Source organism: Carassius auratus, chromosome 29 (genome assembly GCF_003368295.1).
Source record: "Carassius auratus strain Wakin chromosome 29, ASM336829v1, whole genome shotgun sequence".
Taxonomy (NCBI): domain Eukaryota; kingdom Metazoa; phylum Chordata; class Actinopteri; order Cypriniformes; family Cyprinidae; genus Carassius; species Carassius auratus.
The window spans coordinates 3,086,094-3,106,970 of NC_039271.1; the positions used below are offsets into that span (position 1 = coordinate 3,086,094).

The window sequence follows — 20,877 nt, forward strand, 5'->3', positions numbered from 1 at the left end:
TATGTTTTCTCAAACATTAATCAAACTGGTAACTTATTTTTTTTTCCTTGACAAATAGAGTATACAAATATAATTTATTCATCGTAAATTTTGCTATAAAAAATAATAGATTTTAAGGGGGTCTAAGTCGCTCCTCTCTCTCTAAATTAAAGCGAAAAACGGCATTATTTTTGTACCGTATAATATTACAATATACAACTTTTGTAAAGTAGTGGATGTTTAAATAGTACAGGTAATAAAAAGAGATCACGTAAACCATAAAACATTAATTTTATGAATAATATCATCATGCTTTTGAGCATAAATATCATCTGACAGAGGTCTCTCCACATGTCTGAATCCACACATGAAAGTTTTATTTATCATACTATGGCCACAGGTACGAGCATGAATATTAATGACGCTTGGGGATTTGCTGGAATCTGATTGGCTGTGCGTCAGACGTTGGTAGGCGGGCTCAGAGCGGTTGAGAAACAAGAAGTTGAGTTTTGTTCTCAACGGCTCTGGTTGGGCGTTAGTCTTCAGGCGAATTAGCGAATCCTACTATGTTGTAAGCTTGGCTTATTAATATAAATTAGGCTACGTGACTAGACGCCACAAGAGGTAATCAACCAACGTCAGAATGTGTAATTAATATTCATGAGGCAAAAACGTCGCCATAGTATGACTCGTAATTTGGAAGGCAAGCTAACTGCTTCATATTTCATTCTTTTATCGCAAGAAAAGGTTCTCATTTAGGCCATGGCTTTATTTGATTTTAATTCGGCGTCAAAGATGGGTTCGTCTCCGTTAGTAATATTACGTTTTATTCTCATCTGCGTCACTTTGCATTGTAACAATGCTAGAATGAATCCCAGACCGAATATAGTTTTAATCCTGACTGATGATCTAGATGTCTCTATTGGCGGAATGGTGAGTATATTTTCTAAAAAAGTGAGTTTTTTGTTGTTGTTGTCATTCTCTGTGGTCGTGATTTCCTCCGTGCATTTCACTTTATGTGTCGTTGCTAACTAAACGAGCTGCATAATCAGCATCTTGCCATCTTTCATTGAACAGATGCCTTTAGTGAAGACTAAAAAGCTGATAGGTGATGCTGGGATAACCTTTACAAACACGGTAAGAAGAAACTGTACTGCATACAAGTGCTATTGGATCTTGCATGTCATGCAAGCTTAAAAAGCCCTCATGTTGTTCTAAATAAGAATATTTTTAGATTTGTTAGGTATATCAAGTGAAATGTGCTTTGAGGATCAACCCTTATGCATGTTTGCCATTGCATCTGTCATTTTGCACAGCATCTCCCAACTCTTCTTGTCATTTCTTCTCTCATGCAGTTTGTCGCCAGTCCCCTTTGCTGTCCCAGCCGGGCGAGCATCCTGACGGGTAAATATCCTCATAACCATCATGTGGTCAACAACACACTGGAGGGCAATTGCAGCAGCACTGCATGGCAGAAGACCCAAGAGCCCGAGACTTTCCCTGCTTTCCTTCAGAAACACGGCACATATCAGACCTTCTTTGCTGGGAAGTATCTTAATGAGGTAAATACACACTGGAAGCTTATGCAATGGTGAAATCCTATATATATATATATATATATATATATATATATATATATATATATATATATATATACATACCTGTTTGTTTCTCTGCTTCAGTACGGCAATAAAAAAGCAGGAGGTGTGGAGCATGTTCCTCTGGGATGGGATCACTGGTTCGCCTTGGTAAGAACAATTCAGAAGATCGTGCTTTTTTTTTCAGAGCTTTATGGTTTTCATGTACACTGGATGCTCTAGTGCAGATAACTTGTCATTTTTATTAAAAAAGCAAATGAACTACAATTAAAATATAAAACAAAAATGAAACCTAATTCAAAATAATAATGAAACCTATAATGGTGTATAATTAAAGCATAAAGAAGAGGCCTGGTGGCTTAACTTAGAGAATCACGAGTAGAAGACGACATAGTTAAGCTGAAGAGAATTAAAAAAGAAATCAAATAAAGAGATTCAGAAATAAAAAAGGGCTCAACAGTGTGTTCCAGCTTCTTCTAAATCATAGTAGAGAACACATTGACAGGCCCTTTGACCTTTCCCAGCAGTGCTGCAAACGTCTCATTTCAGCTGGAAGGTTAGAAAATCACTCTGTAGCCAAAAATATAGCATATTTGTTTAGTTGGTACAAGAACTGAAGCAAGAATTGAATCCAGAGGAGTATGATTTCTGTAGCCTTATTCTCTTATTAGTTCTCCCATGATTCATAACTCATTGAGAGCAGATTGTAGGTTTTTGTGAGAAACATTATGGATCACGCAAACCAAAGAGATAAAACTTTTTTTTTTAAGACCAGTAAAATGGGGATTTTCTAAAACGCTTAACGTGAAAAATGCTTAAAGTGATTTACACGTTCAGTTAACGTGTTATTAAACGAGTTGCATTCATATTCAGGGCTCATCTGATTTTTTGTACAAAGTATACTTTATTAGTATAATGTTTAGTGAGTTAGATTTGTTTTTAAATCATTGTCTTAGTACATTAAGCCACGTTAAGCGTTTTCTTATAATAGTTTTCTATGGAAAAAGGCTTAACATGTTATTAAACTCGTTGCATTCATATCTGATTTTTTGTGGATGGTATAATTAATAATATGATGTTTAGTGATTTTGGTCTGTTAATGTCACTGTCTCAGTATATTAAGCCACATAAAATGTAAAATGTACGTTTTTGTTTATTTATATATTTAAAATTCCATTCATTTGAATATTTTTTTATTTACTTTTTAATGTTTTACATGTGTTAGCCTTTATTTGAAGCATAAAAAAGTTTAATTATTTTATTCCTTTTATATTGTTTCTTTTAATTTCTTTGTAACTTTAGATTTTTTTTTTTTAAGGTTTGAAACTTCTTTTTTTTTTTTTTTTTTTTTTACAAGTTTCTGAAATCGGATTTGTTTCGAGTGAAGTCTCCTCAATGATTTGAACATATTCCTACAGGAGAGAAACTCCAAATACTACAACTACACACTGTCAGTGAACGGCAGGGCGCAGCGGCACGGACAGATCTACAGCGAGGATTACCTTACAGATGTTCTGGTACGAGCAGATCTCACCTGTGTACACTCGACTCCATCAGACCTCATGTAACTGACCTTGAGTGGCTTCTGATTCCATCCAGGCCAATATTTCCATTGACTTCCTGGAAAGCAAATCTAACCGCAGGCCTTTCTTCATGATGGTGTCCACACCGGCCCCGCACTCGCCCTGGACGGCCGCTCCTCAGTACGAGAGCAGGTTCCCCAACGTTAAAGCACCAAGAGACCCTAACTTTAACATGCACGGGAAGGTACAGACCTGATGTGTTGTAGATGTTCTGAATAGATGCTTTTTTGAGTATCTGACAGCATCTCAACCTGCATTTCAGGACAAGCACTGGCTCATCAGACAAGCAAAAACACCCATGACAAACTCTTCAGTGGAGTTCTTGGATGACGCTTATAGAAAACGGTATTCAGATGCTTTTAAATCCCTCACTTGATAAATTAATTCTGCATATGATGTAATGATCTGTTCCAATAGGTGGCGCACTTTACTATCAGTAGATGACCTGGTGGAGAAGGTGGTGGGAAAGTTGGACGTCAGTGGAGAGCTTAGCAACACCTACATTATTTTCACCTCCGACAATGGGTACCACACAGGTACACGAGGAGTTACATCATTTTTAAACCTTGAGAAACGTTTTTTCTCTAACTGTACCCAGCTTTGATTTTGTCATGTGCCTGTTTCTTCCTCTCAGGCCAGTTTTCTCTTCCGATGGACAAGAGGCAACTCTATGAATTTGATATCAGAGTTCCTCTTCTGGTGCGAGGGCCTAATATCAAACCCAACCAGACAAGCCCGGTAATATAAACAAGATTTGTAAAAAAAAAATTCTCATTTATTTTAATTTAATAGATTTTTTTTTCATCTATTTTTCCAAAACAAGACTTAATTCTAAATCAGATTTTAGAGTGTGTGTGTATAATATAATAATATATAATATAATAAATATATATATATATATATATATATATATATATATATATATATATATATATATATATAAATAAAATGTGTCATTAATAATTTATCCGTTTTAAGTTTCTTATAGCAAATGTGGATTTGGGTCCAACAATTCTGGACATCGCAGGATATAACGTCAATGAAACTCAGATGGACGGGATGTCATTTCTTCATATCATGGTAAAATCTGTTTAACTTATTAACTTTGCAATTAATAAATAAAAAATGCATTTAAGTATTGGCATTCCTGGTCATTTTGGGCATAATGCACATTTTTTACAAGTGTTTCTTGCTACACATTCTTGCTTAATTACCTTGAGGTATATAAATAAGGGGTTGCATGTGACTTGAGCTGTCTTTGTGTCTCAGGCTGGGAAAGGAAACCGCAGCACGTGGAGATCTGATGTACTGGTGGAATATGAGGGAGAGGGAAGCAACATCTCAGACCCAGCCTGTCCTCTGCTGGGCCCCGGGGTCTCGGTGAGGGTCTGCGGTGTTAAAATAAATACACATTAAAGTAATCACATAAAAATGAGTGCTGTAACACAGCTGTTGTCTCTGCAGGAGTGCTTTCCTGACTGTGTGTGTGAAGACTCGTACAATAACACGTACGCCTGTGTTCGTACAGTGTCACAGGCCGCCAACTTACAGTACTGTGAATTCGACGATAACCAGGTACAAATACAATCTAGTGGTTCCAACAGCTAACTGATGATAGTAACAATGCAAAGTATAATAAATAAATAACTCCAATAAAAACTAATGATTAAAAAATGTAAAATATAGTTTATTTAATATATTTATTGTTTATATATAATATAAAAAAAGATTTATAAATGTGACCCTGGACCACAAAAGTCTTAAGTGTGTCAATTTTTCTAATCTGGAAATACTGAGAAAATCGCCTTTTAAAGTTGTTCAAATGAATTCTTAACAATGCATATTACTGATCAAAAATTATGTTTTGATATATTTGCAGTAGAAAATTTACCAAATATTTTAATGGAACATGATCTTTATGTAATATCCTAATGATTTTTGGCATAAAAGAAAAATCGATAAATTTGACCCATACAATGTTTTTTTACGCTTTGGCTATGAATATACCCCAGAGACTTAAGATAATAGACATATAAATATTATATATAAAATAAGTGTTTATTTAATATTTTAAATGTAATTCATGGTAAATATATATATATATATATATATATATATATATATATATATATATATATATATATATATATATATATATAATCAAGTATTTGATATTTATACTTCATTTATATGTTAATATATTTTTTATTTATTCATGTATGTGTGTGTGTGTGTGTGTGTGTATATATATATATATATATATAATATAATTTTTTTTTTTTTATGTGTGTGTGTGTGTTATGTATGTGTTTTATATATAGAAATATTTTATTAAATATATTTTTAATTATATGAATATTATTTATTTATAATATTGTATGTACTGTTATAATTGTGTGTGTGTGTTTATATATAATTGATATAATATGTTATGTTTCAGTATATGTTTTTTATTAAATACTTAATATTGAAAGCTAAAAATATACATAGCATAATAATAGCTCACTGTCTGTGCTTGCAGGTGTTTGTGGAGGTCTATAACCTGACAGCAGACCCGTTTCAGCTGAGTAACATCGCCAGGAGCATCGATCAGGAAGTCCTGGAGAAGATGAACCACCGTCTCATGATGCTGCAGTCGTGCTCGGGACAGTCCTGCAGAACGCCAGGCGTCTACGACTCCCAGTCAGTGCTTCCTTAACACTTCAACACTCAGCATTCACTCACAACAGCTGGACTATTATTATTTAACTTTTTCAAACTTCCATCTCACTTGTCACTGTTTCACCAGGTTTAGGTTTGATCCTCAGTTAATGTTCAGCAGCCTTGTGCCACACAGAAACAAGCGACGACAGACGCTGACGTAGACGTGGAGAGATTGACAGGAAGAAGACTAATGGAGGGAAAGAATAAAGGACACTGAAAAACAAGCCCTTGTTGTTGCCTTTATATCCTGACGTTACCCCAAAGACGCCCAGTCCCTCTTCCTCTGATGAGGTCATCAGGGTGCGCCCGGGGTACCAAACACACCACAGACGGGGCGACCTTCATCCCCTCCAGCTCTCATTCACATCGGATCCTCACAAACTGCCAGCTGACACACATCATGTTCTGTTTGCTGCTTTAACAATAACACAAATAATTGTCTTTCTTTTAATTTGATTCATTTTGAAGATTTTCTTTTACTTTTTCTTTAAGCACATACACCGTTTTGAACTTTAAGCTCGAATTTTGTAATGCACTTAAATTGCCAGAGGTGTCTGAAACATTGCATTCCACATATCTGGTTATAAAAAATATTTACAACTGCACTAAGCCTGCCTTTTATGATATACATCTATATCGGAAGCTTGTTTTTGGATACGGGTTAAATAATAAAAAAGGTAATTGCAACTTTCTATCACACAATTTGGACTTCTTTTACTGTTTTCTTCCGAATTGCAAAATATAAAAAAATTCTGAAACAAAATTGCTAGATGTAAAGGCTCAGAATTATGTTTATTTATATATATATATATATATATATATTTTTTTTTTTTTTTTTTTTTTTTTTTTTTTTTAGTTTTTTGCCATCACAGAATAAAAATAAAAGTAACCGGTAATTCCAATTTTTTTATCTCAATTTTTTTTTTTTTTTTTTTTTTATGATTCTGAATTCTTTTTTCTAATTCTGGATAAAAAAAAAAAAAAAAATTCTCAAATCTTACAATTCAGACTTCCGAGAATTGCAACTTTAATAAAAGCAATGCTTTCTTTTTTCTTAGAATTGTGAGTTTATATCTTGCAATTATCATTTTCTAATTCTGTCCAAATTTTGAGATTAAAATTTGCAATAACCATTTTTGTTCTTTTATCCCGTAGCAGAAATGTGCTTGCATACGATTGTGAACTACAATATTTTTAATGCACAAAATACCTTATTGTATAAAAATATTCTCTCACTTTTTCGTTTCCTGTCACATCCATACAGTGGCACGATCCGTGTTTAAACAGACATTTCACTTTGAGTTATACCACAACTAATTGATTCACTAAGTGCAAATATTGTATTTAGCATTTTATTGTCTTTTAAATGTTTTTTGTTTAACGGAGGTCAGTTGTGAATGAGCCAGAGGTGTCATTGATGAACCCGTGTGTTCCATTAGAACCTATTTTTGGTTCTATGAGGGAAATCGAGGCATTAAGCAACTGTTTTATTGTGACTACTACCTAACCTTCATCAACTTTCTGCCAATATCTCAATTCACCCAAAATGATGTGAGAGGTGGAGACAGGCATAAGAAGATCTTTCTCACAACTCTTCAATATATCTGTTCAGTGAAGCACTTTCCAGTCTGTGAGCAACATGTTTAATGACGTTTTGCACATAATTCTTTTATCATATTTGTTAGTAGCATTGCAGTGGTCAGTGTGGACTTAATGTTGTTTCTTTGTTTTGCATCATACTGACTAATTCTGGCAAGTTGATGATGACACAAAATGTTTTTGTGTCAACTCTGAGGTTTACAGACCCTGTGCTGGAATGTAGCAATGTCTTCTCTCCAGTTCAAGGGTCGACCCTCATAAGAGTCGGCAAACGACCATGTCAAAAGTCAGATCTAGTTTTCTTGAGTGGATTTTTACAGCATGATCCAAGCGGACAGTGAGCAAGTTTCTCTTCACACACAAGATGACAAATGCAGTGAATTGGCTAACTTTTCCTGAAACTTTTATTTAGAGAAACCAGGTCTTTAACAAGAAAGGCCACAATCGGTGACAATACAAACCCTCAAAAATAAAAAATAAAAGCATGACAACTGGGATTCATTTGGATTCTAAAAATAGAAATTTAGTCTAAACCTTTCAAAACCAGTGTTCAATGTATGAAACTTATATCATAAACTTCCACAAAATATGCATGTAACTTAAAACTGTGGAACAAAATGAGAAGTTTTGGCAAATGCGGAGTGTTTTTTGTGAGCAAACTCTAACTATGCTGTTAAACAGACAGATCAACAGCTCTGGCCTGTGATTTCCTAAAACAGCCATTAAATATGCATGAATTAATATAACACATGCTCAGAATTACTCAAGCAGTTTACTCACATCCACACTACCCCTTTACTACGGGAATACAGTTTAACATTCATTCACAGTCTTACTCTACAAACAAAAGCTTGTTTATGAAAAAAAATCAAGTACTGAAACAGCTATAATAATAATAATAATAAAAAAAAAACACTTCAATAAAACATAACTGAGCTTCCACTAGATGCAATACCGTTTTAAAACCGTGGAAGACAATAAGGCATCTGATGAAGACAAAAATAAAACAAAAACAAAAATAATTCCCTGAATTAAAACAAAGTGCCCAAAAATCATTATCCTCTTCAATTGCATATATTGAGACTGTCATGATGCTATATTCACACGACACTTACACTAAATTACTCCAATTTATATTCACCCCAGTGTTTACAATTAAAGTTGCCCTGGTAAAACCATCAGACAAGACAGATACTGTAATTTAACCTCAGTTTATTGAGGTGTAGAACTGATTGCACCAGGCAATTTACATCAAACTTAAATTAAACTATGCATTTTATCTAGATCTTTGGTTAGAGGTTACAAAACGGATAATAAAGAAATAAATCTTTTTAAAAAAAGCACACAATCTTTGTCTAAAATAATCGAATGAACTGGCACAGGTGAGAATAAGACTGCAGAGATGTAGTTACATCAGTTGACCACAAGGTGCCGCTACCTCGCCATGCATGTGTCACAATAGACAACAATGTTGCAGTACCAATCAGAAAACCGTCATGCAGCACTAGCATATAGAAAAATAAATGTGTATAAATATTAAATCACCTACTGATACACAAGTATCATTTCAAACCCCGTCATCAATGTCGACCTTCTGTGCTGTGAAAAGAAGCACTGTCTGCATTTATTTTACTGTACCTCACAACAGTAACAGTTTCAGCTACATCTTCATGCAATGCAGAAATGCACGTGAAATTAACGTTTGGTACAGTAAATCAGATCAGTGTGATTATACATTATATTCACACAAAAAAAAAAAGAAAAAAATAGCTTAAATCTATTTCCAGGCCGTAGCTTCAAAACAATCTTCATTACTTGTATAGTCATTTGTTTATTCTCTAAAACATTCTCCAGGGCTGATGACAAAATGTGAACAGCAAATGCCCTAGTCACTAAACTTGAGGCCATCACGACCTATAATTCACTGAATAAGATCATCTGACCCCGACCGACATCAGTCAGATCTGCTGCATGACACTTTCTAAAATCCTCTAAAGCTCCTTCGCCAACTTCCTCACTCTTCCGATTCCAGCGCATCACATAAGAATGCTTGCTTTTTCTCTGATTTAAAAAGGTTTTTATTTGCATTTAAGCCATCCGATTAGCAGCGACCGATGATTATGACATTGCTTTAGTCCTGATTTCCTGTCCCTACATCCCCACCTTCACTCTTCTCGTCCACAAACATGCGCTTCCTGTCCGTTGGGTCTCGTGTGGCCAGCAGGTTATCATCATTTTGTCAACAGCACATCAACACTATCTTTGGTAGGGCACGTTAGGAGTCATTTTGTATTTAATCTAAAATATAACATCATAAATCACCAATCCCACCAGTTTCTCAGTTTCTGGACACTTAGTATATTTAAAAAACAAATAAGACTCCTAGTAAAATAAAAATCGCCCACATAAATTAAAACAAACAGAAATATGTACAAACCACAGCATTCAACAATTAAATAAAAAAAACTAATCTGATTTTCACGTTTGCATCTTTCACAAGAGGTAAAAGAACAGAGAACATGAGAAACAACTGAAAGTGTGAAAGAGGGTGGATGGGTAAATATGGCACCTGAGGTGCATTCTGGGAGCTCAGTGCTGTCCTCTGAGTTTCTGAGACTGGGTGTGTGTTCATTACACACAGTGAGCACTAGAGGCAGCAGTGCTACAGTTCCTTCTCATAACATGCTGGTTTTATCCAGGGCCGCCCGTCGCTCTCATGGCCTCCTCCAGTTTCTCTCTGTAGGCATTGTAGCGTCTGGTTATCGAGCACATCTGGTCCTGTTCCTCTTTATCCAAAATACGGAGGAAGTTCTGCAGCTCGGGGATGGAAAAGGCGTCCCACTGGTGAACGAGAGGAAGATGCGTGTCATGATTGCTTGTTTTAATTAATGTACGATTCAGATAGGAACCAAAATCAAATGCTCACCAGGACTTCACCGGTCTGCTGCTCCTTCAGGACGAAGCTGAGTGTGTCTGTGCTGGGTCCCGCCACCAGACGCAGGAAGAGAGGGTGCTCGTCCTCCGAGAGCTTACAGGTGTACACTGCACACACACACACACACACACACACACACACACTATTGTTATCACACACACTTCACTCGCATAGCAAAAATCAATGCTATCAGGCAAGAATAAAGGCACACCAAAGACGATAATTCATAAATGAAATCTATAAAGTTGTTCTAATTCTATAAGAATAGCGAGTCCACATTCAAATGATATTGTTCTTGCAATTGTACTAACTTTTTCTAGCTGATGAATGATAAAAACACAGGCAATCCACTCGACTTTAACGAGCTTGAGGATTTAAAGCAGCAGACGACAAAAACGCATTGTGCGCTCATAATAAACAATATTATCATGCATTGATGTTCTCACTGTTCTTGGTGTCAGTGTGTCTTTAGGAATGCATCGTGAATATCACATTTGGAAATGTGTTGAGACTTTTTAGGAGCTATAACCGTTTGAAGAGGATGAATTCAGAAATAAAACTTCTCTTAGGGTTTCATCATGATAACAGTAATAACGGAGACCCTCTCTGAAAAGTTGAAAAGGACATTCATGTCAATTAAAGCTGCTCGACTTTAAATGTAGCCCTGAATCAGGTACTCTTTAATAAAGTCCTGACTCACCACAAAGAGGAAGACACACCAAACAACATCACCACTGAAAATCACTGCAAAAACAAACTTTAAGCATGAAAAAGGAAGCACACAACCTCATATCAGGAACAAAAGGTAATTTTCTGAAACTACAGTGTTTACTAAAGCATTAAGGGAGATTTTCCTCCACCTAGTGTGCGCTAAAGTCCGCAGACCTGTATTTCTTCATTCTTGAGGAATCTCTCATCTCACTTCCTGTTTAATGGGGTTTCCTTCTGCCTCCAGCAGCGGTTAATCAGAACAAGAAGAGCCGTTATTATGTCTACACGAATGCGGTTGATTCATGGTCTTTTATATGCCGTACCGCTGTGATATCACACATGAGGGTCTGTCTGTGTCTGTAATGAGCTCTGAGATGGGAGTTTATCAGCGCCTCAACTGTAGCATTTCTTCAAGTTGTCTAGACGGGCTGTTTAAGAGCCTCATAACATGCATGAAAACCAGCTGTGAAACACAGTGTGTCACATATCTGTCTCCTAGTGTGTGCTGGAGATCTCTCACGGTGGCCTCAGCAAATACTCACTCTCCTACAAAATATCTGAGGATGAGCGTTATTGCTCCCCATAGGACTACGATGCTCAGTTCATCCAATAAATCAAGCTGTGTGACTGAATAGACTGCACCACGGCAACAGAAAGAGAGTTTGCGGTTTTATTTTTGTATTTGGATCAGTAAAAAAATGCAGTACATTAAAATAATTATATTAGACAGTAGTCTAAACAATATACTCAAAAAATGCAATCTTGAATTTTTTTTTTTTTTATAAAATACTGAAACAAATAAAAGAAATAGCATGGATAAATGAATAATTGTGGGATTTACTTAAAAGTAATTTTAAAAATAATTCCTTTTTTAAGTAAGGTAGTATCAAGATTTTTTTTTCAATGATAAAGTTTGAGTAATTTTGTTTTACATTTGCAGTCTGAATTGAATAAGATGAATAAATAAAAAGTCTGGATAAAGCAATAAATCAAGCAGTAGTGTAAATCTGACTTTGCAGTAATTTTTTTTGTATTTCGAAGTGCAGTATGTTCAAGTAATATTATATGAATTACATTATATGGACTTTAGAAAGTGCAGTATATTTAAACAAGTGCATTGTACAGCACTATAGAGAATATGAAATAAAGAATTGTATTATATAGAAAATATATACAGAAAACCAAAAACCATTAAGAAACAATAAGAAATCGTAAATATGTATCTACTGATTAATGTATTTAAAGGACAGATTTTTTTTTTTTTTTTAAATAAGGTAAAATAAGGTAAAAAAAAAATGATAATGCCTGATGTTTAAGTCATTTAGTTTTAGATTTGTAGTATTAGAAAATTAAATACTGCATAAAGAAAAATAATTTCTACTTTCTATTCATTTCTGTATGCAAAAAGAATATGCAGAGCAGTCTTGTCTGATTCACGAATGAATGACTCTTATGAGTCGAATCTTTTAATGATTCATTTCTTTCACATAAGTCAGAGCACATTCCAGCCCAGCGCATACTGTTAATTACGAAAGCAGGTACTTAAAATCACTGAGCCATATGTGTGTATGGTTTCCTGCTGTGTGTGTGTTTATGTGTGTGTGATGTCAGCGGGGGCTCAGACAGTGGCCGGGGTCCGTCAAAGCAGTGAGATCGATTACAAACATTGACATTTTTAGAGCAAAACCAATGCTGAGTGTCTTAGTGATCCACTGTTTGATGTATAAAGCCAAAGAACTACTCAAAATCAATATGCACTACTAGTAAACTCAGTAGTGGACTGTCCTGACCATCCCCAGCGAAAGAAGATCCCTGTATGGCATTGAAATGTAGGGAACGGGTCTGGATAGTATCCGCCAATAGCATTTAACAGATTTCCATCAGCTGTTGTGTATGTGTTTACACTACACTAGCATGGTGTATTCTTGGCACATATGTGCACATAGACTAACAGGCCTGTCCTGAATGTGTGTGCGCGTCCAGAAATACACACGTGTTCCCCAGATTGACCTATTTTAGGAATACATCTGGTCCTGTCAGAACACGTACTGTATACACTAGGGGACCCTGAGTTATTACTGTACACACACACATGTGATGCATTTCTGAATCTCACCTTGGTCTTCTCTGCTGAAGCGTTTGAACAAGGCGAACTTGGCGGGGTTGTCGGCCACGGTGAACTTTCTCAGCAGCGCTTCGATCACCTGCCGCACAGTGTTGGTGCTGCTGATGTGCAGGGTGTTTACGGAGCCACGCGGAAGGTAAAACGCCTCCTGACCTTTGACCCCACCTACCCCGCCTCCTTTCACTGTGATGGGCCTCCGCAGGTCCAACTGCACCTTGATAAATCCTGTGTACATGCCATTAGTATTCTGCAGCACAGAGACAGGGGAAAGACAAAAACAGACATTATGATTAAAACATAAAAGACATTAATGATCAACTGTAGCTAAATAAGGGTCTTTTTTTTCAAGTGAGCAGCAGTTTAGTTTGAGAAAATGCTACATTGATGTTTTTTTGGACATTTCTGGACAAGTATCAATTTTTTTTTTTTAAGATTTCGACTCTAAAGTAATTTTCAGAAAGCCTGATTCATTTACATGAACCGATTCAAAACACTGAATCATTTGTTGAGTTGTCACTGAAAGTCTTTTTTTATTTTTTAGAAAAATACTCAAAATTAATTTAATTCAGTTCTACATGTTTTGTTACAGTGTATATGTTTTATATATATTTTAATTGCATTTAAAGTAAATTTGTGGGTCATGTAAATTTTTATAGCGATTTATACAATAAAGATTTTTTCAAAGCAGCTTCACAGTGATTAGAAAATAATAGTATAATACAAAAAAATTAATTATAATTTCAGTTAAAAATACCAGTTTTATTATTCAACTCAATTAAGTTCAATTTTGATTCAATTAACTTATAGACTTTATACAATAGATATTTATATATGTATTTAAATTATGAAATGATTACATAATATTTCAGCTGTAAAGCAGCTCTAAAAAGACAATGTAATGATTAAACACAATTTAATTCAATCTTGATTCAATTAGTTCTTCTCTGCCAAATAAATACAGTTTTGGTTTTACGAATAAGACACTCCAATAACTTTAAAATGTGTCATTAACCGTTTTTTTTAACTGCTTAAAATTTCAAGTAGCTTATAGTTTGACAAGCTTCAGTTTCAAAGCAGTTTCTTAAAAGCTGTTGAACACATCTTGCTGTGGTATCTGACTCAGTCCAGATGGAGCTCAGATGAGCTTCTTCCCTCTGTAAGCTCATTATTTCGAATGGTAGCCGTGTCTGCAGGCTACAGGCGAGACACGGGGGGTGTAATTACAGCTCACAACCTCCTCTGAAACTCCACCACACTGACACACAACCCCGCTGAAACACAAACCTTACACTTAATGATCCAAGACACCATGGACCCTTAATGAGTAGAAGCTCACATACACGACTACTTAACAGCGTTTGTGTTTATGGTGGCTCAGTCAAGTCCAGACAACATACCTCGCTTGAAATAGGTCTTTTCAGAGATCAGTATTAGTTAAAGAACTAGTAATTCGATTCACGATTCATTTGTATTGGTCTATTAGCGGATGATGAAGGTTGGCCGTTAACTCACCAGTGTCATTTTAAAGTGGTCACGTGACTTTGTGTTGTACTGCTCGACCTTCTGTCTGATGTCCTCACAAGTGAGATGAGTGCGCAGCTCTTTCTCTTTCTCCACATCCTGAAACACAGACAGTGAATAGAAGAATTTAGCAAGCAGAAAGGTCAGCCTCGCAGCTCGTTTTGACAGCAGAAGAAGTACGACTCCAGAACTGCTGAATTATGAAGCCATTCAAAACAAAGGCTTCTTTGTCATGAGCCTGTTTCTGATGCGGGGACCCAAAACTCGTGACATCCACGTGTCAAATTCAGATAATTGCTCAGCTGATGCATGCAGAATACCCTTCAGGTAAACAAATAACAGCATTTTCGATGTTTTAATCTGATGCATTTATCTAATATTTAAATGCATCTTGTCCTTTGACAGTCAATTACATGACAATTACAAGATCCCTTTAAGTGGTTATAATAGTGCACTTTCTTGAAACAATACAGCTCTTAAAAGCTACCACCGACAGAATATTATATGAAACGTGTGCAGTGCACTTTGGTCTTACATGGTCATATCACCAAGAAGCTGATTCGCTTTCATGAGCACTCCAAGCTCAAAACAAAAGCATAGATCCCCTTATAAGGGAACAGTCCTGGGCTGAACGTGACAACACGTTGACGGACAAAGCTGTCTTAGCTAACAGTCCAGAGGCTGAATATTGTGAACTGTTAAAGACAGTCGTAATTCCCCTCCTGCACGGGCCAAGACTGACTGGAGTGTTTGCAATAACAGGAGGTTTTGTGTTGCGCTCATTGTTATTGAACATTACAGTGAATGACTCATGCCTAGAAAAACATCGACTTAAAGGCTAAACACCTTTTAGAATTCCTAAGTTTATAATAAAGCCCTAAAGCTCTGAGAATAAACATATTTCCGTTACTTTGCTGCTGTTGTATTAGGGATACAATAGTACTACTGCACATTTTAAAAAACATGATATAATAATTGTGTTATTCTTTCTACACTAGGTTCAGACTTGCATTATGATAACTGACAACTAAATACCTCTAAATAAATAACTATATTTAAAGTTTCTAATTCTCAGAGACTGTTTTTCCCATGCTCACTAGTGAGACTAGTCAACTATCCTGAAGTAAGTATGGAAGAACTGTCCATTTGCTCATAAATCCATTCCTGTGCTACTTTGCTTTAGTAAGGGTTATTTACATCCTTAACCTGGCCTTAGAACACTTATAGCACTGAATAGGGCAATGCTAAACAGATTAACCCAGTACCAGCTGCTTAACTAGTGCATCAACTAGATATCTAGACTGTTTTGGACAGGTGGCTTATGATACTGAAAAGAAAAAGTTTGAATGATAAATAAAACCTATGTCTATATTGTTCTCACAACCATCCTTATCTAAATGAGACCTTATGATAAAACAAATCTTCTATGAATGAGATTAATCTTTCCAGTACTTTGGAAATACTTCACAAGCACAAATGCAAATAAACAACACTCCCAGACTTTCCTTTAAAGGATTCTGTCATGTGTTCAGATCAGACCAATTAACTACAAGCTGAGAGCCCATTAAATCCCTGTTCACCACAATAAAAGCTAGTGAGAGCTTTGTAAACCAGGGGCAAAGAGCATCTCAGCAGGGCCTTTTGAGATGTTGAGTGCATGTAAGGAATTGCAGCTCACCACATCAGCTTTGCCGCCTATATGTTCAGTGATGTGGCCTTCATCAGTTCTCTTGAGTGTTGTTCATTAGCCAAGCTAAAATATGCATGCCAGTCCTGTAAACTTTGATTGGTGCCCACAGAGTAAAGTGAGACTTAATGCCCCAACAATGTCTTTTATCAAAGTAGTCCAACCAGAGTTGCTGTTTATCGGTCTTTGTCAAGGTACTGATGACGCAATGCTTGGGAAAATAGACACCACGAGCAACGTTTAAAGAGCTAAACCAGGAAGGACAGGGTTAACACGGATGCCTCTACACAACAGAGCGTGAAAAAGGCAAAATAAACACCAGCCTGATGAGGTAATGTGACAGAAAAAGCAGCTCTACCTCCCTTTGCTGTGAGAGATCTTGTGGCCTTGTTCAACACATTGAAAGAGGACAGGGAACAAGAAGAACAGGTTAAAGGTATCCTTGAGGTCCGACCAGACCGTCTCTACTTGGTGAGAGATAAATCAAGTGTATTTTGAAGGAAAATTAGTCAAAACATCTAATGAAGAAAGTAAACTGCACTGTGTAGGCCCCATGGTGTCCTTGGTGAGTGGTTAAGCAAAACCGGAGGGTGTGGTGTGTGGTAATGTCAGGGGTCTTGTTCCTCATTTTGAATCATGTGCTACCCGAGTCCTGTCACACTTGGTGTTCATGACATACTCAACATAAAGGGAGCAGGACACATGTGGTATGACCAGACTGGTTTTTCAGCTCTTGACTAATGCGGATAAAGCACTTGATATCAGTTAAACGATCTTGACGATCAGACAAATTCCAAAAGGTTCTGCCTACAAGACAATCGAAAGTCAACCTGCTTTATTTTAAGCTAAACTTTTGCAGGGGATTTTTGAGCACGCCTATAATGACCGCAAAACATTTTGCTTGCCAATGTACGTTGATCGGCAAGCCTTAATAAAACTCCCCTTCTTATTCCCCGTACCCCCCACAGGAAGTCCCTGGCCACCACACCTTTCCTCCCCAAAACATTCCTCAGCTAATGGAGTTGCTGCAGCAAGCAGCAGAAAAGGTCAATATCCTTTTGCAAACCAAACACTGTACTCCAGTGACTGGGTGATTGTCTGACAACTAAAGGCATAAAAATGAGCTTTCTGTGTGGCATCCTACTCAGCAGGACAGTGGGCAGACCAAACTGCATGATGTGATCGTAGAATAGTCAAAACACAAGAAATCATGGCCAACAAGAGTACAGGAGTGAAAACCACCAAGCATCTCATTGCAAGCTTGGTGAACACTCATCGACTGGTCACATCACTAAAAACACTTCATTCATGTTATAAAACAAAAATATTGTTATATTATATACTGGAATCTTCTCTTGTAACTTTTGGATTTAAAAGTTGAAGGGCTAGTTCACCTCAACATTTCCATGATTTACTCACCCTCAAGTCACCCTAGGTGTATATGACTCCAAGCTTCATAAATGGCAGTGAACGGGTGATATTCAATAGTTTATTGGACTTTCAATAGAAGTCCAATAAACTGCATCATTCCATCATGAAAAAGGTTCTCCATACAGCTCTGGGGAGTTTTAATGAAGACCTCCTGAAGCTAATCAAAACAAAAATAAAAAATATTAAGCCATCCTAGGTCTATATGACATCCTAGGTGAGAGTTTGACTGCTAACCCTAGAGTAGTGGGTTCGAGTCTTGAGCAAGGCATTGAACCCCCAACTGCTCCCCGGGCGCCGCAGCATAAATGGCTACCCACTGCTCCCGGTGTGTGTTCACTGCTGTGTGTGTGCACTTTGGACGGGTTAAATGCAGAGCACGAATTCGGAGTATGGCTTCCCATACTTGGCTGTGTGTCACTTCACTTCACTTTAAGTGACTTTGAGTTGCATTGCTCAAGGCCCAGGTACGTTTCACTTTTCAAGTTCAATTCTGTCTTTTGCACAGCCATTCAGCTTTCAAAGTATACTCAGCTGCAGATTCAGTCTCAAAATTCACCTCACGCCTGAGGTGTTGCACGCAGACCGACTGCGTGGTAGCAATAATTGGGCTACACGTGGACCGTGCGCACGGACTTCTGCGGACACTTCTGATGTTGAACACTGTGTCACAAGGACAATGCGCACACAGCCGTAGAATGTGGACTGCCGAAGTATACTTTGGCAGAGCTTTGAAGAGGCAAAACAGGGATTGTTAAGCCCAATCTCAGTAAGAAACTGACCCACAATGGCATCCGTGTTGTATACTGAAACTAAGAATAACCTGTTTTGCTCCAAACTGATATTTTGGTACTTTCGCAAACAGCATAATTTATGAGGTTATATACCATAGTGGTCTATGACTCATGGGACCTTTCGTTATGAGCTCTTTAACATCACCTCACAAGGGAATGTACACATATGCTCATTACGCCAAACAGTCATTGTCCATTAACCCTCAATATTCTCCAAACTTCCACCTACAAATTAGATAAAGTTTCATAGCTCTGTTTATGTCTACAAGGAATGCCAAGGGAACAAGAAAAAGTACCGTAATGTATATTACGCAACCCAGGCATGCTTAAACGGCACTATGTGTGTGTGGAACATAAAAAAAGACCTTTCATCTCCACTATTGCTGTCCCCTACAGACAGGCCAACAATAACACAAGAGCCCCACAAGGACACTTGCAACCTGCTTTCATTGGAAAACTTGGCCGATGCCTTCCAGCAATTTCCACCCTGATGTCATAAAGCTCTGCTGGGATAGTCACTTGACTGACAGCTTGGTTTCAAAGAGTTTTCACCAAAGAATCTGTACCATTCTAGACCATTTTTGTAGGTACTTCACAATATTCCCAAGAAGATGTCTCTGTCTGACTTAGGATTTATGGATAAGCTTAAAGACTAATGATAACATAAGATAAGAGTTGAACCATAAAACTGGGTGTGGTTTGTTTTGATTGCAACTGAAGACATCTCTACTGTAACAAAAAGTATGTTACTATCCTGCAAAGAAGACTCCTTAAGAAAAATAAGGGAACTTGAGTCCTATACAAACCAAAAGGACTTGTCCTTCCTGCACTGTACAAAGCTAAATACGATCTGGGGTTGATTCTCGCAAAGAGGAAGTGGAGCTGTCTGACGCACCGCGGCGACTCAATTGATCATAACAAACCTGTCAGGCCAGATGGGAGTACAGATCTTCACTGATCTCAGAGACCATTGAAATATAACCTCACTGTATGACATCACAGGTCATAATATTCTTAGGAAATCTACCCACTCACCACAGCTCTGAGGAACTGAGAAAGAAAGAGGAAAAACTTTTAAACTTTGTGGCTGGTGCTCATCTGTTGTTACTGATTGATAAGATGCCACTCAAAGCTGAAATATACTGTAAAATCACAAGCCAGAGAATATCCAGTGCCAAATCTGATATACTAATAATAAATAAATATAGGCCAAAGGGGAAGATACGTGACGTCAAATAAGCCTCTGTTAGCCTGAAAGCCCTTCAGAGTCATGTCCAGCTAATTTGCAGTTGGAGAACAAACAACAGAGTCTTTCAAATTTATCATTAACAGGATGTCCTCTCTGCACAAGTTTCCTTTCTGATAAAAATGACCCCAGAGTGTACCAGATCTGGCACAGTCATCTTATCATAACCTAGAAAAAAAAACAGTAGGATTTTACACCAAACATATCATGAATCTAACACTAAATTATCCTGATACAGATGATAAGAAGAATAAGAAGGATCTTTGTTCACAGGGATATATGATACATTTACTGCAGTGTTCAGCAATGATGTCATTCCAGAGGAATGATTTCAAAGAAAGACATTGAGATCAGATGTGTCACATGACAGGTGCAGCCATGTGACCAGAGCACTCCAGTTTTAAACTCACATTCACCAAACTTTGCACCTTTTTTCTAGTGAACAATTTCATTCAAACAACAACAACATGAAAGTTATATATACAGACTGATGTCAACAGAGATGCAAGGACTAAGGCGACTTTAGGTTTTTTTAAATGATATAATGGAAGCTGCAACAAATATTTAACCAGATTAAGGTGCCTGAACAAAACTGCCAACAGTTAGATCTAATGAAATCCAGGAAGCAACAACACTTGAGGAAAGCTCTGGAGTCTAAGCTCATTTCCTGATGGATCCATATCTCTAACTGAAAGCAAAAACAAATGAAAACAACTTTACAAGAGGTCTTTAACAGCACAGAGTTTCTCTGAAATTTCATCATCACAACTACAAATGGGGCTAAAGAACCACTGCAGTTCTAATAGCATGAAACATGTTAAATGTAAAGAGTGTTGTTTATATGTAGCAAAGGGGACCTTGAGACTAGATGCATTGCTCCAATTCAATGGCAATGTGAAGAACAACACATTTCTTTTGCTTAAACATAACTTTCTTTTTGCATAGATTCAAACTTCAACAGTACTCTC

The 20,877-nt window shown here is 36.9% G+C and overlaps 2 protein-coding genes across 4 annotated transcripts in view; one reads left to right on the forward strand and one right to left on the reverse strand.

Moving 5' to 3' along the window:
- The first annotated feature begins 458 nt into the window (after positions 1–458).
- Positions 459–6,468, forward strand: LOC113047860 (N-acetylglucosamine-6-sulfatase-like). 2 transcript variants are annotated; one of them, XM_026209189.1, is made up of 14 exons: positions 459–912; positions 1,057–1,116; positions 1,335–1,541; positions 1,662–1,727; positions 2,996–3,094; positions 3,177–3,344; positions 3,423–3,505; positions 3,578–3,696; positions 3,795–3,898; positions 4,139–4,240; positions 4,430–4,540; positions 4,625–4,735; positions 5,682–5,842; positions 5,997–6,468. In XM_026209189.1, the coding sequence occupies exons 1-14, from the start codon at positions 742–744 to the stop codon at positions 6,022–6,024; spliced, it is 1,590 nt and encodes a 529-aa protein (XP_026064974.1). In that variant the 5' UTR covers positions 459–741; the 3' UTR covers positions 6,025–6,468. The 2 variants fall into 2 exon arrangements, with proteins under 2 accessions (XP_026064974.1, XP_026064973.1); XM_026209188.1 differs by having other exon boundaries at positions 463–912; positions 5,949–6,468.
- Positions 6,469–7,848: 1,380 nt separating this feature from the next.
- LOC113047861 (ras association domain-containing protein 3-like) overlaps positions 7,849–20,877 on the reverse strand; it is a 35,002-nt gene continuing 21,973 nt past the window's right edge. For both annotated transcript variants that reach the window (XM_026209190.1, XM_026209191.1), the window contains 4 exons: positions 14,746–14,853; positions 13,225–13,480; positions 10,389–10,504; positions 7,849–10,303 (listed from right to left, as the gene is read on the reverse strand). In XM_026209190.1, the coding sequence (XP_026064975.1) occupies positions 10,154–10,303; positions 10,389–10,504; positions 13,225–13,480; positions 14,746–14,853 (630 nt within the window). In that variant the 3' untranslated portion in view covers positions 7,849–10,153. The remainder of the gene's footprint in view (positions 10,304–10,388; positions 10,505–13,224; positions 13,481–14,745; positions 14,854–20,877) is intronic.

What these genes read in the sequence shown, in the direction of transcription:
- LOC113047860 (XM_026209188.1), top strand. Translation starts at nt 742, where the DNA reads ATGGCTTTATTTGATTTTAATTCGGCGTCAAAGATGGGTTCGTCTCCG. An exon ending in TGCTGGGCCCCGGGGTCTCG is followed by an intron (nt 4,541 to 4,624) that starts GTGAGGGTCTGC and finishes TTGTCTCTGCAG; the next exon opens with GAGTGCTTTCCTGACTGTGT. An exon ending in CCAGGCGTCTACGACTCCCA is followed by an intron (nt 5,843 to 5,948) that starts GTCAGTGCTTCC and finishes CTGTTTCACCAG; the next exon opens with GTTTAGGTTTGATCCTCAGT.